This window comes from Scyliorhinus canicula, chromosome 7 (genome assembly GCF_902713615.1).
Source record: "Scyliorhinus canicula chromosome 7, sScyCan1.1, whole genome shotgun sequence".
In the NCBI taxonomy this organism is placed as follows: Eukaryota; Metazoa; Chordata; class Chondrichthyes; order Carcharhiniformes; family Scyliorhinidae; genus Scyliorhinus; species Scyliorhinus canicula.
The window spans coordinates 184,364,894-184,384,104 of record NC_052152.1 but is presented as its reverse complement, the minus strand read 5'-3'; the positions used below and the strand labels follow the sequence as shown (position 1 = coordinate 184,384,104).

General features: G+C 43.7%; 1 protein-coding gene across 11 annotated transcripts in view; it reads right to left on the bottom strand.

The window, feature by feature from the left end:
- Positions 1 to 19,211, bottom strand: part of LOC119969610 — a 327,525-nt gene that overhangs the window by 9,775 nt on the left and 298,539 nt on the right. For 9 of the 11 annotated variants that reach the window (XM_038803463.1, XM_038803452.1, XM_038803459.1 and 6 more), the window contains 5 exons: positions 16,276 to 19,080; positions 15,554 to 15,691; positions 14,920 to 14,970; positions 14,263 to 14,685; positions 12,245 to 12,361 (listed from right to left, as the gene is read on the bottom strand). In XM_038803463.1, the coding sequence (XP_038659391.1) occupies positions 12,245 to 12,361; positions 14,263 to 14,685; positions 14,920 to 14,970; positions 15,554 to 15,691; positions 16,276 to 19,080 (3,534 nt within the window). The remainder of the gene's footprint in view (positions 1 to 12,244; positions 12,362 to 14,262; positions 14,686 to 14,919; positions 14,971 to 15,553; positions 15,692 to 16,275; positions 19,081 to 19,211) is intronic. The other 2 variants (XM_038803458.1, XM_038803462.1) reach the window with 2 other exon arrangements.

Genomic DNA, 19,211 nt, shown 5'->3' with positions numbered 1-19,211 from the left:
AATCGCGCCCATGTTTCTTCTGTTGCTACATGCCCCAGATTTATTTTCAAATTTTGAGTAATTTGTATGATGTTACATTAATATGACGCACATTCTAGACATGGGTCTCTTAAAAAGAGAACATGCATGTCTGTGCCACCTTACTGAACCCGATCTCGCAAAGCATTTCCCACCCTTCAGTTCTGAAGTACAACCACTGTCGCAATGCAAGCAAATGTGGCAGCCAATTAGTGCACAGCAGGGCCTCACAGGCAGCAATGAGATAATGATTGCTTGTTTTTTTTTTTATATAAGTGATGCTGAGAGTGGGATAAATATTGGCCAGGACACGAGGAGAATACCAGTGACCTTCTTGATCTAGTGCCATGGGATCGTCCATAACACAGAGATAAACGATAACTGGCAAAAGTGTTAGTCCAGATTGTGTGTTTGAGTCAATTTGAAGTAAATGGAACTGAATACCGGATGGGTAATGTGGTACAAGGGTCTGGCACATAAAAAGGATTAATGTGGGGCTGAGTATGGTATTGCCCTCACACCGATGCAAGAGAACACATGACCCACACCTGGAGGTCATTGCAGTGATGGACAGAGCCATGTGTAGAAGCAAGCATGGAGATAGCTCTGAGCTGAGACCGTTATTGTACCTATGTATATCGCTTCCAGTAGTTAATAATGAATTAATCTTGAACTATCCAAGAAGACAAATACCGTAATGAGACCTATTGAACAACAACCAACACCATACAACATTGTAGCAATGAACGGAACAACTCAAAATCTTGCAGAGGCTGCAGAAGAAAATTAAAATCCTGGAAAACTGAAGGAAAAGATTGAAACAACATTCTGATCTCAAGACAATCTCAAGAACCAAAGGGGTGGAAAGAAATCGCCAGAAAAAGCTCCTAAGAAAGGCTTGGGAGCTGAAGGCAGAAATAAAATTTCTCACAGCCGCAAATTAATCCACTGAATTCCCTGTAAGTCCAGTTTCAATACCCAGAGTGTGCAGAGTCAGCAAATCTAGCAGGGGTGAGCTAAAAATGAATTCCTGGACAACATAAGGCTGAAATAAGTTAAATATTGCAGGGGTCAGAAATTGCCATTTAAATTGCAGCCCAAGTACCAGATTTCGAAGCTGGTGCCTGATCGTGTGGCAGCTGAGCTCATTCTGAACAAAAGTGGGGGGGGGGGGGGATTATATATTAACTGCTAGGGTGGCAAGGTGGAAACCGGGGAGGTCCGCAGAGGCCGGTGAGGTCGACAGTGAAGGAACGCCAATATATTTCCAACTCAGGATGGTGAGTGACTTTGAGGGGAACCTCCAGGTGGTGGTGTTCTCAAGTACCTGCTACCTTTCTCCTTCGAGGTGGTAGTGGTCATTGGCTTGGAAGTTGCTGCCTAAGGAGCCTTGATGAGTTCCTGCAGTGCATCTTGTAGATTGTACACACTGCTGCCACTGTATGTCAGTGGTGGAGGGAGTGAATGTTTGTGGAAGGTGTGCCAATCAAGCGGGTTGGTGGTGTCGAAGCTTCTGAAAATATTGTTGGAGCTACACTAATCCAGGCAAGTGGGAAATAGTATTCCATCACATTCCTGACTTGTGGCTTGTAGATGGTGAACAGGTTTTGGGGAGTCAGGAGGCGAGTTACTCGCGGTAGGATTCCTAGCCTCTGACCTGCTCTTGTAGCCACAGTATTTATATATTTTCCTCCTCCTCTCTCTCCAAAAACCACAAAGTAGGATGGGAGGGGATGAAAACCCTGTCTGGAAGGCAACCTGTTTCTGACTCCACCTTGAAGGTGGTCAAACCTGAATCCATTCCCATTATTTGGCTGATAGCCCATTCCCGTTTACACAAAAGGCTAGAGCTAGGCCATTCATATGTCACTAAATTTCCATTACTAGACCATTAGGCCCTCAGACTCTGTTAATGGGAGGATGTCCGGTCCTGAAGAATATTGGGTCTTTGCTGAATCACATTATGCATTCCCTATCGAGGTTAGGTTTGAATGGGAGCCTGTTACTCAGCTAGTTATGGGCATATCCCTTTGCTTCTGCTGCTCGCAGCTTTCTATTCTACTTAAACCTTTAAATTGTCTGCTTCATTTTTTGAACAGTAAGAAGTCTTACAACACCAGGTTAAAGTCCAACAGGTTTGTTTCAAACACGATCTTTCGGAGCACTGCTCCTTCCTCAGCTCCACCTGTGGAAGGAGCAGTGCTCCGAAAGCTCGTGTTTGAAACAAACATGTTGGACTTTAACCTGGTGTTGTAAGACTTCTTACTGTGCTCACCCCAGTCCAACGCCGGCATCTCCGCATCATTTTATGAACACATTTCTGAACCCATATTTCTAACATCTCCCTATCGTGACACATCACTCCCCTCATGAAAAGGTTGGACAAGCCTGCTCTAATTATTCAATCCAGGCAGTCAATGTTGAAAACATTTTAAGTGCTGAGATGGGGAACGCCATTACTGCCGGAGCCTGCTATATGACTGTTCCAACTCGTCCACTGAGAAACCCTCTGATTTCATCTTCTCCCAGCCATCCTCAGGTCCCTCTAGCATGACCTATTTGTTCCTCTCCTACTTTTCTTTCACACTCCACCCAACAGACCCTTGCTGCCCAACAGTACCTCCTGCTACAGCCTTCTACCCACAGCCGAGGATCCAATACCTGGACAAAGTGTCAGAAGTAAGATCCGATTCCTGGACAAAGTTACTGTGACAAGGGCAACCATCTCCTGGACGCACAGAGAAGGTCCACGTGAGTGAAGGTCCACGTGGTGTTCCAGGTTCGGTTGCTGGACACCTCCATCTTACACTGCATCCCTGGTGAGCCACCCAAGGTCTTCTTAAGGTTTGTGCGGACGTATTGGACCAGATGCTGTTGTTGCAGACGACCAGGCACGGAGGTGGGGCTTTCATCTCCATCCCATTAGTGGGAAATCAATTTCATGCTGGCCTCTGGTGGGATGTGCGACCCGCCATGACAGGTATAGCGGAAGATCCGGTCGCCATTTTACACCAATGTGAAACTAATTTTTGCCAAATTCTATCACCCCCCCATCCCCCACCATTGGGGCGTGAGAGAATTCCACCAATTATTTTATTTGGTTGGCCTGAAAGCTGATGATATAATAGCTTGAGAAAAGAATCAACCAAATCACCTGCAAAATTTGATGAAGTTTTAAAATAATTCAATGCTGACTGTAACTTCAGAAGTAATAAACTCCTTGAAAGGGCTAAACTTAATAAAAGTGTCCAACATCCAGGAAAATATGTCGACTCGTTCATTAACGAGCTGAATGCTGTGATTACGGTGACCTCAAATCTGAGCTAATCATGGATAGAATAGCTGTAAGGCAGAGTTTTCCTAAAATTGCACAGGGTGCTGGATTAGGTGAGAACAGCAATGTGAAACTCGCTGACTTCACATGCACCTTTTCTCATCTCATTAAACAGCACACTGTGCAAATTCAAATAGCTGGCAAGGATGATATAGCCAGCAGGAGGGAGTATGGGGAGGGGGGCCTAAATACTCCAGCAAAGCCGAGATTTGGGCACCCTTCCAAAAAACATCCATGTAAAGCCCCTCCACCCCAGCCCCACAGAGATTGGGACCCATCCCTCCCCAAATGCTGGGATACCCCACACCCCACCCCACCCCTCAAGCATTGGGGAACCCCCCCCCAAGGAGGCATCGGGGCTCTCACCTCTAACCCCACACAATAGGACTCCCCCCCCCCCCCCCCCCCCCTATAATGGAAGAAGGTTACCACCCCTGCCAGTCCCTGCCCATTTAATACTGCCAGGGTGCAATGCCCAGCCTTGACCCTCAACCAGAGGGTCTCCAGGCACCTCCGAGTCTCCAGCTTTGGCTTTTGAAAACCAGTAGTGATTCAAATCGGCGTGATGTCACACCACCAGGGTAGGCAAAAGTATATGTTGTGGGCGGACGCTACGGCCGGAAGCCCTGTAATTAGATTGAAATGTATTCAAATTCATGAAAGTCTGGTTTATGCCATGATCACCGGTGGAAGGCAGGGTAGATCTCAAACCGAGATCTTGCCAGCGCAAACCCCGGGCGGGATTCTCCGACCACCCCCCCGCCGCGTCAGAGAATTGCCCGGGGCCAGCACCAATCCCGCCCCAGCCGTGTCCCGAATTCTCCGCCATCTGAGAATTGGCGGGGGCGGGAATCGCGCCTCACCGGTCGGTGGGCCCCCCGCGGCGATTCTCCGGCCTGCGATGGGCCGAAGTCCCGCCGCTGACAAACCTCTCCCGCCGGCGTGGATTGAACCACCTCTGGTACCGGCGGGATTGGCGGCGCGGGCGGGTGCTAGGGTCCTGGGGCGATCTGACCCCGGAGGGGTGCCCCCACGGTGGCCTGGCCCGCGATCGGGGCCCACTGATCGGCGGGCGGGCCTGTGACGTGGGGGCACTCCTTTTCTTCCGCCTTCGCCATGGTCTTCAACATGGCGGACACGGAAGAGACCCCTCCCCTGCACAGGGATGACGTCAGCAGTCGCTGACACTCCGGCGCATGCGCGGACTTACGCCGGCCGGCGAAGTCCTTTCGGCACCGGCTGGCGTGGCGCCAAAGGCCGTTCACGCCAGCCGGTGGAGCGGAAACCACTCCGGCGCGGGCCTAGCCCCTCAATGTGAGGGCTTAGCTCCTAAAGGTGTGGAGCATTCCGCACCTTTGGGGAGGCCTGATGCCTGAGTGGTTGACGCCACTCCAATACGCCGGGACCCCCTGCCCCACCGGGTAGGGGAGAATCCCTGCCCCACCGGGTAGGGGAGAATCCCGCCCCCCCGTATTTGGCCCACTTGAAAATTTGGCGACCATAACAGGATTTGCGCCCGTGGTGAACAGGGCTGCTGGATCTCACCATAGGGTTGGCAGACGATGCACTCAGACATGTTTCAGTGAGGGAAGATCTAACCCTTCAGAAGGCCGTCCAGTTGTCAGGCCATCCTGAAATCTGTTTGCAACACAGATTCATATTCAGGGGAGAAAGCAAACCGTGGTACAGAGTAAACATCACTGTCCGGTTAGTGAAACAGCACAGAAGCAGGGACACTCCAGGCCAAAGGGTGCAAGACTCTAACTGGCCAGTAGAGCAACCATGCCAGCACTGTGGAGCAAAGCATTGCCACACATGTAATTAACATCCAGCGACTTTACCCCAGTGTTTTCAAGGTAACCAAATAGGACAGTTTGGGAGCTGTGCAAAGCCAAAACAAAATCACAGAAGATCCCAACAGGATATAGGAGGTCGAGACGACACACCAAGAGGACACACCACCATGCTTCCTAGGTAAGACGTGGAGATGCCGGTGTTGGACTGGGGTGAGCACAGTAAGAAGTCTTACAACACGAGGTTAAAGTCCAACAGGTTAGTTTCAAACACGAGCTTTCGGAGCACTGCTCCTTCCTCAGGTGAATGGAGAGGTATGCTCCAGAAGCATTTATATAGACAAAGTCAGAGATGCCAGACAATGCTTGGAATGCGAACATTTGTGGGTAATCAAATCATTACAGATCCAGAGATAGGGGGTGATCCCAGGTTAAAGAGGTGTGAATTGTCTTAAACCAGGACAGTTGGTAGGATTTTGCAAGTCCAGGTCAGATGGTGGGGGGGTGAATGTAATGCGACATGAATCCAAGATCCCGGACTCATGCGTGTGGAACATAGCTATAAGCTTTTGCTCGGCAATTCTGCGTTGTCGCGTGTCCTGAAGACCGCCTTGGAGAACCCTTACCCGGAGATCAGAGGCTGAATGCCCTTGACTGCTGAAGTGTTCCCCAACTGGAAGGGAACATTCCTGCCTGGTGATTGTTGCACAATGCCCGTTCATTCGTTGCCGCAGTATCTGCATGGTCTCGCCAATGTACCATGCTTCGGGACATCCTTTCCTGCAGCGTATGAGGTAGACTACATTGGTCGAGTCGCACGAGTATGTGCCGCGTACCTGGTGGGTGGTGTTTCCACGTGTAATGGTGGTATCCATGTTGATGATCTGGCATGTCTTGCAGAGATTGCCATGGCAGGGTTGTGTGGTGTTGTGGTCGCTGTTCTGAAGGCTGGGTAATTTGCTGCAAACAATGGTTTGTTTGAGGTTGCGCAGTTGTTTGAAGGCCAGTAGTGGGGTGTGGGGATGACCTTGGCAAGATATTCATCTTCATTGATGTTGTGTTGAAGGCTGCGAAGAAGATGTCGTAGTTTCTCCGCCCCAGAAAAGTACTGGACGATGAATGGTACTCTGTCAGTTGTGTCCCGTGTTTGTCTTCTGAGGAGGTCGGTGCGGTTTTCTGCTGTGGCGCGTTGGAACTGTCGATCGATGAATCGAGCGCCATATCCCATTCGTATGAGGGCATCCCTCGTTTCTGGAACATACCTCTCCATTCACCCGAGGAAGCATCAGTGCTCCGAAAGCTCGTGTTTGAAACAAACCTGTTGGACTTTAACCTGGTGTTGTAAGACTTCTTACTGTGCTTCCTAGGTAAGGGCAAAGATCCTGGATTTTCATACCGAAATGTGGACATCTTGGTTAATGGTCATCTCACAAATTTAAACTGGACACGGGAGCCAGTGATATGGTCCCAACGAACAAAGAATAGTGGCCAAGACACCCCTGGTTATGAGGAACAGTCACTCCACTCTATAGGCCCAGAGAAATCAGACTTCTGGTCACAGACGTGACTCTGGAACCACTAAGGTATGGTGGCAAACAAATCTTCCAGCTGATGTGTGTCATCTGTAACCAGTCTTTTTCTCTCTTGAGCATAAGTGACTGTGTAGACCTGAATCTCCTCAAGACAGCTCAAGATATCAAGATAAACACTGTCATAAATGATACAGAACTGCAAGTTCCCGAGAGCTCAATCAAGAAAGATTCTCTCAGCTGGAACTTTAGTGATGAATTGTCTCCTTTCTCTGTTTGTCCATTTGCGCTACAGATTCCAGAAGTTCCTTTTTGGTCAGATGACCCAACTATAATCAGATTGTTACCGTGACAGTCAAGAGTGGAACCAACAACGAGAAGAGCCTCAACCTCTGGTTCTGATGCCAGTTGGAGAGATAAACTGGGAGACCACAAAGCAGCTGTTGCAATTCTCAGCCAGCATGATAGTGCCAGAAACCGAGCAGCAACCATCCATTGATGCCAGCCAGTGGCGTGCAGACGTCTGGTGATGCCCGGGGCAAATCTTGATTGTATGCCCCAAAGACTCAAGTATAAGGCCTAATATACTGAGAAATATTATGAGAAAGGAAAACATTTTGAATATATAAACACAGATGAAACATGAAATAAACGCTTTATTCGATTTTAATATAAATCAATCAAATTTATTAAGTTCTTTTCCCCAAATGATACCTCCTGTCACAAAACACCTGAGTTACTTCACTTTTTACATCAGCTGTGAGAAATTATTTTTCAATGCTTATTAAAGCCAGGTTGGTCAGTAGCTCCTGTGACATAGAAGACCTCAGATATGTTTTTATTAATTTCAGTTTTGAAAATGACCTTTCACAGCTTGCGACTGAAAATGCGATTGTAAGCAGTAATCTGTATGAAACACACAGCGTCGGAAAGACATCCCTCCCATACTGCAGTAAAGACTCCAGAGCATCTTTAGGATCAGGGGGAACTCTATTCCCTCCAGCTCGAAAGAGCATCACAAAATCAATAATTTTGTCATATAACTGAATTGCAACCACATCATTGTCATAATAATTTGCAAAGTCTGAACATTCCTTTTTTAATTTCTCTCTTTCTTGTTCATCTTCAATCACTCCTGAATTCAAGTTCAGAAGAAAAGAAAATCGGTCACTGAGTCTTTGAAGACGGACACTGCGGTCTTCAATTTCAGTTTTTAATCTGTTCACAATCTCTACCATTACTCTATTCATTTCTTCTTGTGCCGTCAGTCCACTATCTCTTGCTGACTCTCCAGGCATTATTCTTCTTCTCCTTGTTCGTGCAATTGGTATTCCCCAATTTTGACAATATTCATTGGCTAAATCTATTCCATTGTGGATAATTTCGTCATTCTTCAAATTCAAGATATGAATAAGTCCTCTCAGATCACAAGAAGCTTCATGGAACCCCATTTTCGGATCCTGCAAACGTTTTGAGACTTTATCCACTGATGATAAAACTGAGTACCAAAAATTTAATAAAGCTATAAACGGGAACTGTTGAATAGAGTTCAGTAGCGATCCTGCATCAGATTTAGTTTCCCTTGAAAATTCTCCTTCCAGCAGGTGTTGAAGGCTTGCAATAACGTTGTCACACTCTTCGTGGATTACTTGCACAGCATCATGGCTGGAACTCCATCTTGTGTCACACTGTCTTTTCACAGTCCGAGTGACAAATGATTTTAACACTTCCCAACGAGAAGTAGATGAAGAAAAAAAAGTAAAGAGTTTTTCTAGAATGCCAAAAAATGTAACAACAGGTTGCACCTCACTTGCATGGACACAGGACAAATTGAGGCTGTGGTTCTCGCAGTTCACAAACACAGCTTTTGGGTTAACTTCAAGAATTTTTTGTTGAACACCTCCTCTCACTCCAGCCATAACTGCTGCGTTATCATATGCTTGACCACGACAGTCATTCATGGAAATTTTGTCTTCTTCCAATTTTTCCTGAATTTTATTTACCAGGCTGACTGCATCTTTCTTGTTGACTTGAAAAAATCCCAGAAATGTCTCCTTTATTTCTACTTTTCTGTTTTCATCAATATGAACGTAACGCAGAATTTCAGAAACCTGATCTTCATGGGCAATATCTGGAGTTGAATCCAGCATTATGCTAAGATATTTTGCGTCCTTAATTTCGGAAATTATATTTTTCTTGACAGTTTCACGAAGAAGATTGATTATTTCGTTTTGAATTCTGTTGGACAAGTAGGTGACACTTTTTGGTTTCTCTTTCCCTCTCTGCAAGTGTTTTGCTAAGATATTTGGCCAAAAGTCTGATTGTTGCTAGAAAGTTTCCTGTATTTTCACTGACTGTCTCCCCTGGCTCTGATAACCCAGATATTCCTTCTCCTCGATGTCCACGATAGGCCAGATTCTGTTTTGCCAGAAAGGATATAACCTCGACAATCCGTTCAGTTATAGCTTTCCATCTTTTCTTTTCAGCAGACAATTGCTGTTGAAGTTCAGCATCTATCGTAGTTGAATGATGGAGTCGAACTACGAGGTTCAGGTATTCCCTCATGTGAGCTCTATGAGAAGGGCTTTTTTCATGGTCAGGTATTGTTGGATTTAATTTTCTCCAAGTGGAGAAACCGTCTTCCTTTCCAAAGTTTAACACAGACGACAAATGCTCCTTTGAAAACAAAAAGCAAACAAAACAGTAGCATGCTTTCCGATATGGAGAGTATAACAACCATTTTCTCTCCACAATTTCTCCATTTGTGGAAACTTTATCAAACCGCTGTTTGGAAAATGATCTCCCATCCTTCTCAGCAAATGGACCACTTTTATTCTGATATCTTTCAGGGCCATGTTGTAATATTGTCATCTTCAAATGATCTGGAATCGGTTTCTTCAAACAGCCAAAATCGCTTCTTTGCAAAAATATGCAAAAATCTTCTTTATTTTCTTCACATGGATCATCATCCTGACAACGAGACTGAGGAGAGAGAGTATTATGTTCTGACCGAGCTGAATCCGTATCAGAAAAATCCTTCTCTGCACCCACATCATCTTTTACTTCTCCAGGTTCTCCTACTTCTTTACTTCTTTTTATCCATGCATCTAATGCCCCTCTTTGATGGGACTCTTCTTCGACTCTGGCCCTCTTTTTTTTCCTGTTCTGTGCTCCACTTGGTTGTACACGAAATACTCGTAACATTTCATTTTCTATCTCAAAAACCGTAAGACGCATGAGAAAATGGGAAGGAAATGGTAAACAATCGGTCAGTTGCAGACGGATAAACCATATTTCATTTCTTTGTTCCTTCGTATCAAATTATTTCACACTGATTCTCCACTGATAATTTTGTGCAATTTATATCATAGATTTGCAAATTAGTGGTATCTGTATTCGAATATTAGCATGTTAAGGAATAAATGTCTCCTATTCCGAGATTAAATGCCATAGCAGTCCTCTGATCATCCAGGCTTCACTCTTACTACATCCCACGTAAATATTTCATTAAATATCGCCAAAAAACCTATAAAAACCGTAGTTACACCTGTTCTAGAGCTATTCACTGACATGAGTAGGTAAAAGAACTAATCTAGATGCACAAAAAGCAGAAGAAAAGACGAGTTATGACTCGAGGAAACGCAGGAACGAACAGCCATGTCTGCTTGTTGCTTTTGATGGTTGCACCACGTACATCATCCGCATGCGTGTGGGGGGATGGGGAGAAGGACCATTTTCTCTAGACAGAAAGGGTACACCATGTTAAAGGAATAAAGGGCTAACAACTGCCTCTGCAGTGTGGTGAGCCTCCAAAAATTGATTTATCACCGCTGAAATTTTAAAATGACTATCTTATTTCCTTCTCTGGGGCAGCACAGTGGCCTAGTGGTTAGCACAACCGCCTCACGGAACTGAGGTCCCAGGTTCAATCCCGGCTCTGGGTCAATGTCCGTGTGGAGTTTGCACATTCTCCCCGTGTCTGCGTTGGTTTCGCCCCCACAACCCAAAAAATGTGCAGAGTAAGTGGATTGGCCACGCTAAATTGCCCCTTAATTGAAAAAAATAATTGGGTAATCTAAATTTTTTTTAAAAATTAAAAAAAAAAAAAAAAAATTTTTAAAAAAAAAATTTTTTTTTTTTCCTTCTCTGATTGGATGCCCCCATCCAATGGATGCCCGGGGCCAATGCACCGTCGGCCCCCCCCTCTGCACGCCACTGATGCCAGCTCACCCCACAGCCAACCACAAAGTTGAGCTTACTATCAAGTCACACCCTCACAACAGGAAGATCCATCTTCCATCCCAGCATGCATCGCGGTGGGCCGCACAGAGGAAGAGAAGAAATTGGAAATGAGCCTGGAGTTTGTCCATCCCATAAAGAGCAGGATAAACCAACCACCAACCATGACTACCACTGGGGATTTGACAAAGGGTGGTTCAATGCCAACAAATTGAAAAGGAGGATGAAAAGATACCCAGATACCAGGACATTTTGCCATTCAACAAAGATTATCTGCAGCAACAGTAGCTCCCATTCCTCCGACAGTAGTGAGAACAAGGTATGGAAGGGTTACAAAGCCTCCAGACTACCTGAAACTTTGAACTCAGACTCTGGGGGAAGATGGAGTAGTAGTAATGATGTAAATACATGGCGTAAACTGGAATAACTTGCAAATACATTGCATAAAGACTTGAGGGGAAGTATAAGGGCCTGGCACATAAAAGGACTAATGTGGGACTGTGTACAGTATCATCCACACAGTGCTGTAGGAGAACACATGACCTGCACCTAGCAGTCAGTGTAGCATTGGACAAAGCAGTGTGTAGAAGCAAGCATGGAGATAGCTCCGAACTTAGACCGTTACTATACTTATGCATATGGTTTCACACAGATACTAAATATTACATAAGGCTACAAATGCCTTACTAAGACCAACCAAACTATGCCTCACACTTTACATAAGTGACTGGTGTTTTAACATTTCTTCTGTGCGACTGCCGAAGATCGATTTTACCCACAGAGTTTAAATGGTCAATCTGCAAGCATCTTAAACTATTCACCAGTATAGGTTTTTAGGTTGAGGATATATCCATTAATATGACAAACCTAGGATTTTCCAAAGAGGAAATTCAAACAGGACAAACCAGCAGTTATGAAATGCAACAAGAAATAGAATAGAGTACGAGCGGGAACAGAGGGAAGTAGACCTTGGAAAATAGGAGACGGGTTTAGATAAAGGATCTGGATCAGCGCCGGCTGGGAGGGCCGAAGGGCCTGTTCCTGTGCTGTAATTTTCTTTGTTCTTTGTACCCGAGGCTTTGTTGGGCAATATGCTAGGACTCAGAGCTGGCTTTGGCTGTGGTTGAGAACACACCGACATAACCCAAAACTATAAAAGAGGGGAAAATGGGCATGTGTATACTGGTTTACAACCGTTCATATTATGACCCTGCATAAAAGTTCAAATATAAGGTATTAAATTTTACTTTTTAAAACATCCTTCCACCACAAACTGCCACACCTACAACGACCGCTGTCTGACCTATGTTAGGAAATTAGAGCCCAAATACCTGGGTTGTTTTGGTGCTTGCTTTTGTTTCAAATGATGAAGATGTTTCTTTGGAGGAAGCTTCGGTCTTTACAGTAGGTCCATCACTTGGCAGTCCCGCTTTTGGTTTTATAATATCCTGCAAAATAAAAAGAATACCCACATTTTTAAAAAGTAATTGTCTATCGTCCTCGAGACCCGACTTACCCAGACTGTTATCAGCACCTGAGAAAAGATTTCTCCATTACTTACTTGTCGGACCTGAAACTAATCGGAGATGTATTAAGTCATACATATTCTCCAGTTAAAAAGTCCATTATAACTGAAATATATAATTTTTAACCATGTAATTATTTCCTTTGTATGCAAGTTTAAACAGAAGTAAATACAAAAGGTCCTGAAATTAACCAGTGATACAAGTTTCCAATTCCTTTTCTCTCTTTTTATGCAGATAAAGCCCGCTTGCTAAGCATGTTGATTTCCCAAAGAAAGGGATTTGAAATTAAGCAAAAAGTATTTTTATCTTTCCATTCCTCAGCATGATTTCAGGGCCAATGTCTTTAAAAGACAATGGGGTGAATTTTCATTGGGCTAGAGAGATGGCCCTGATGGGTTGTGGAGATGGCTGAGATGGGAAGTTGCCATCGGATGGTAGCATGCCAGTTTTCCAACATGACCATTTTGCACGAGGCTGTTTTGTGCAGAGTGGGGGGGGGGGGGGGGGGGAAAGAGAAGAACATATGGAAGTGCAGTTGACAGCTACCCCCCCCCCCCCCCCAAGCAGGGGACAACCATTTAAGCAAATTAAAGTGCCATTTAAGCCTCCTCCACCAATATTGACTTGAATTTTCCAGCCAGCATATAGGGCCTCCACTCCGGTTGAAACCCAGCCAATGACTGGGAGCGGGCTCCCAGCAGTACAGCATGGGTCTGAACTCAATCATTAATGTTAATCACCCTGCACAATGACGGTCTGCCCACTGTGGCCACTTTTTATTTCAATCTTTTGAAGAAGTCGTCTCCATCTTTTGGAACCTTCTATTTTCTCAACCTATGTCAGCAGAGCCCACCTCTGGCAGCTATCCGCTTGGTCCCCAAATCCTGGGAGCCTGCTCCCTGAATTAGACAAGGCGCTCTGCGTTAGCCACTTAATTGGTTGCCTCCTCTAAAAGCTTTTCCAGGGTGGGGTGGCTGTATGACAATAATGCACAGCAAGTACACAGCAGCAAATAATGCAACAGCAATCTCTTAAAGGAGTTACATGTTCTACACACTGTTACTAATGTCCTGACCAATTGGAGTCAAATCTTTTCAACTTGTGCATTATTAAACTCTCTTTTATAGACTCTATAATAGTAAGGCTTTCCAAAAATATATTTAATAAAAGCAAAACTATACTTAAGAAAAATCAAAATTGTTGAGGTAAACACTAAAAATAAACATTCTTCAGATCCAAATGGAAGTATTCACCTCCTTTAACAGAAACAGTGCTGTTGTAAGCAAAGTGTTGCTTTTATTCAAGATACCCATTGTGCAAATATTGAAATTCAGAGAGGATCAGATGTCATTAGTTTCTTTAATACAAACATTTGTGTTAACAAGCGCATGCTCTAAGATAGACCATATAGTTAGTGTATTATTACATTCTGTAAGAACGAACAAACATTGCTTTATAACACATTCACAAGTTATATTAAAGCATTTATCTCATTAAAAACTAGAATCTGAGATATAAAATAAAGGCTGTTCCAAATATAATACAGGTCAGTCAGTATCCGAAAAGACAAAAAACGGGTTAGAACATTTCAGGGTACCCAAAATGTTAACCTGCCCTTTGCTTCGCAGATGCTGGCCAACGTATCCCAGAAACTAGTTTAAAAATTAATGGAAATGTATTATTTCCAAACGATATGCTTTAGTAAATCTTCTATGGTTCACTTCAGGGAAGCAAGCAGTTCGGTGAGATGGTTACAGGTCTACACACACTGAAAGGTGAAATGTGGGGACATGCACTCGGTTTCCTAAAAGGTGTTAGGTTACCTCCTGTTGAGGTTTTTCTTCAGAGTCTTCAAATTTGTGGTCAATGCTCTTATGTTGGTCCTTCCCGTTCTCTTGAGCTGGTTGTCTTTCAGTATTTTTAGCAGGCAGATTATTGACACTCGATTCAGAGGTGGCACTCTCTGTTCTTTCGCGTTTAGCCATCTTAGTTTGCGGTGATAACTTCTTCACTTCTAATATTCCGTCAACTTCGTCGACTTTACCTGGCACGGTAAATTCTTTCTTGGCTTCAATAGATTCCGAGGAATTTGTAGGGATGCTTGAATGTTTGTGCTCAACATCCACACCGGTCTCCTTTGTCACCAATGGTTGGGTCATAATCTCTTGCATCTGCTCCATTACTTCTTCAGATTCTTGTCTGGCCACCATAGACCTCTTTTGTGGTTCCTGCTTTGTTTCAGTGCTCTGAGCAAGAAAAAATGGTCAAGACAATAAGGATTGAAAGATAACACTGGTTGGAATGTGAATGGTATGGATCAACGGATAAAATGTAAGTATTCAAACTAGAGGAACTTGGAGGATGGTCAAAAATAATCAAAATATGACCTTGGACAAACAGTTGAAATGACACATGGGTGTTATGAAGAAGCCAGGTAAATTAAGATCTAAACATTTTGTTAGTGAATTAAAATCAGCAACCTGGGATTTTCCAGATTCTTCATCATGTAGTTTATGTGGAGATAACGCCTCCTGTAAAACGAAAAGATTGTTCATCAAATAACAGTGTTATTGTTCTGCCTTTTGCGAGAGATGGAATGGCATATTTGTGAAAATCTGAGTTACACGTTGATTTAACAGGCACATTTAGAACATAGAACATAGAACAGTACAGCACAGAACAGGCCCTTCGGCCCTCGATGTTGTACCGAGCAATGATCACCCTACTCAAACCCACGTATCCACCCTATACCCATAATCCAACAACCCCCCCCCCCCCCCCCCCAACCTTAAATTTAGGACACTACGGGCAATTTAGCATGGCCAATCCACCTAACCCGCACATCTTTGGACTGTGGGAGGAAACCGGAGCACCCGGAGGAAACCCACGCACACACGGGGAGGACGTGCAGACTCCGCACAGACAGTGACCCAGCCGGTTTTAATTACAATAGGACAACCTCAAGCTCTGAATAAATTGAACATGGAATTAACAGAAAACACAAAAGAAAGTTTGCAATGCTGGTAGCAAGATGCAAAAAATACTTCATTCGTATGGTGTGTAGATGGACCTTTAAATAATATATAAAAGTGAAGTTTAGCAAGATTTAAACACCTGTGCGATATTTACTGAAGAATCAGGACCGTCTAACGTTTCCCCTTTTACTGGTGATTTCCCTGGAGATTTTGAAGCTTCCTCTGAAGGTTTTACTTCCCTGTCTTCCAAGGCACAATCATGAGCAGCAGGTTTAGTCTAAACAGACAAAAGCATTAGTCAGAAGCTGAATGGGAGAATTCAGAAAGCAAAGCCTTCACTGTTAAATGGCACAGCAGCAAACAGTTTGTGAGCTAGCACCACAGCAATAGCAGGAAATCAGCCACAAATAATTGTTTTGACAGGCATTAGTATGCTCAAAAGGAAACAGCAGAACAGTGAAGAGAAAGAAAATAAACTAAGCAACGGGGAAATCTCAGCCTATTATTTTTCAGATCATCAAAATGCAACCTGCTAGCAATATGGGAAAAGCATAATTTTTTTTAGTGCAGGCACGTCAACAGTTGCCCCAGCAGACCGTTCTCATTGCTCTCAAAGGCCAATTTGACTAGGTCGATTGACCTTTGCAGTTGCAAAAGTCCAAATGGTCTTAAATAAAAAAAGGAAGCAAATTAACAGGTTGAATACAATGCTCTGCATTTAGCAATATACATGACTAAAACATAAAGTGGCAGTTTATAAATAAGCTCAATTCAAGCTATGTAGACTTTATGATGTAAAATGCCATTTGACAAAACATGCTGGAACAATGTTTCCTTGCGACAATTCACATCAAGAGTTACCACTGCTTCTGACAATTCCACTTCACAGCCTGAATCGGGTGATCCAACTTCAGAAATCTGTGCAGCATGATCCAGCACTTTAATTGGCTTTTTTGAGTAAGTATTTTCTCCCAATTTCAATTCAAAATAGGATATTTTATCCTTCAGGGTAGCTGACCCCATATCATATACTTCTGCATATCTCTCTTTAGGTTTGGTTGAAGAGTAAATTTCTGTCACTTCCTCTGATGGATTTGGAAATTCTCTCCCACGCTTAACAGTTGAGCTCTCTTTTCCAGATTGAAAGGAGTGTTTTAAAGGATCTACTTTTGACACCTCTTCACAAAATCCTTTTGTGATTCTCATGTACTCAACTTCTGTGTGCTTAATGGATGTAGGCTCTTCATCTCGAGATTTTGATGAATGCATAACCATTGTTGATGGTTGTAGTTTAGACAATTCATCAACGTTGGAAAATGTTGCTTTAAGAACTAAATCCCGGTCTGTCAACTCAAGGTCAGGTGAATTTGGTTCAGATGATTTTCCTTCAGAAAATTCCATTTGAGATTCCGACCTGGAATCCATTTTATCATTCACGGAAAATAATTGATCAGTTTGATCTTGGTTTGTATCTAACGACAGTTCAGTGGACACAAAGCTATCAACTTCTGGCAAGCTCTTGGATCTTGTGCAGTCCAAGTCAGACGACACGTCTGTGGAATAAGGTACAGGTATTTCAGATTCATCTCTCATGGTCCCGAGGAAACAATCTTTAGATTCTTTCCTTTCACTTTCTTGAGTTATAGATTTAACAGAGCTATTGATATCACTCTGGAGAACTGGTTTGAGCATTGTACCATCCCTTGGTAAAAAGGATATGGACTTTCCGCTATCTTCTGTTGTACATGGTGTTGGCGACTCTTTTCCATCCTCTACTGTACATGGCATTAGCTCTTTTCCATCCTCTACTGTACATGGCGTTGGCCCTTTTCCATCATCTATTGTACATGGCGTTGGCCCTTTTCCATCCTCTACTGTACATGGTGTTGGCTCTTTTCCATCCTCTACTGTACATGGTGTTGGCTCTTTTCCATCCTCTATTGTACATGGTGTTGGCTCTTTTCCATCCTCTATTGTACATGGCGTTGGCTCTTTTCCATCCTCTACTGTACATGGCGTTGGCCCTTTTCCGTCCTCTATTGTACATGGCGTTGGCTCTTTTCCATCCTCTACTGTACATGGCGTTGGCTCTTTTCCATCCTCTATTGTACATGGTGTTGGCGACTCTTTTCCATCCTCTACTGTACATGGCGTTGGCTCTTTTCCATCCTCTACTCTACATGGCGTTGGCTCTTTTCCATCCTCTACTCTACATGGCGTTGGCTCTTTTCCATCCTCTATTGTACATGGCGTTGGCCCTTTTCCATCCTCTACTGTACATGGCGTTGGCCCTTTTCCATCCTCTATTGTACATGGCGTTGGCCCTTTTCCATCCTCTACTGTACATGGCTTTGGCACTTTTTCATCTTCTGTTGTACATGGCTTTGATTCTTTCTCAACCTCTTCTGTTGTACATGGCTTTGATTCTTTCTCAACCTCTTCTGTTGTACATGGCTTTGATTCTTTCTCAACCTCTTCTGTTGTACATGGCTTTAGCCCTTTTCTATTCTCTTCTGGCTTTGATGTTTCACCCTCGCATGTAGAACCTAATTTGGAAATTCCTCTATCAATTGGTAGGGTGCATTCTTTGGACTCTTTTCCTGAGAATGTCTTTGAATCTTGTTCAGCCAGTGTTGTCTCTGATTCCTTTTCAACCACTGGGAGGATACATTTAGATTCATACTCATCCATTTCAAAAATAGACTTTGACTCCTCTTGACCAGCCACTTTTGTGGTATGCCGTTTCTCTGAGAAACTTAGCTTATTTTCATTCTCTTCATCCGAATGCGATTTGCCTATGTTAATCACAAAGTGAATTGGAATAATCTCTTGGTCAGTCGTTTGAGAAGTTGCCTGGATTTTTTTGTCCTCCTCTTGGTCATATATTTGGGAATCTGTCATTCCTTTTTTCCCGTCCACCCAAGGGCCCGGATCTCTCTTTTGGTCAGCTGTTGGAGAACCCGATTTGGATTCTTCAGAATTGTCTGACTTGGAGTCGTTTTTATGCTCCTTGGACTTTGTTTCATCATTCCCAGAGGAAATTAGCTCTGATTCATCCCTGTTGGCCTCTTGCAAATGCAATGCAGATTCTGCCTCTTCAGATGCTTGAGAATCTGGTTTTGCAGAGTCCAAATTTTCTTCAGATGTACAAAGTTCTTTTATTGAAGTTTGTTCCAATGAATCTGTTAACATCACTGAATCTTCATCAGCAAGCTTTTTATTTTCAGCGATTACCTGCTCTTGACCCAAAAGCTTCTCGGGTTGGAGTTCGTCAGGTTTAGCCGAGTGGGTTTGTATCTCCGGGGTCCTTTGGTCACCTAAATTCAGCAACTCTGTGCTGTTCAATAGTGTTGTTACTGTCAGAGTCTTTTCCTCTGAATCATCAGTTTTCGAAGGATCTTCTTTTTGAACAGTGGACACAACACTGATCTCTTCAGTCACTGGAAGATTTTCTGTGCATGACTCATCTTTGTGTAACGCTTCGTTTATAAGCTCCATTTCAGGAGACGATAGTTCTAATACAATTTGCTTTTGGTCACAAACAAGTGATATCGCCTCAACCGAGTCTTCTTCTTCGGATTCATTTCTGTCACTTTTCTTTTCAACTACAACTAGTTCTTCTAGCCTAGAAGCTCGTCTTTCTATTATAACCCAATCCTCAGAGCCCTACATTTCAAATATAAAAACTTGTCAACATCAGAGTATTTCCATGAACAATCATATAGCAGAAGACATGCATTTCACTTTTCTAGATTGCTTTATAATAAAGAATTGACATAAAAAGATGAAGCTAAAAC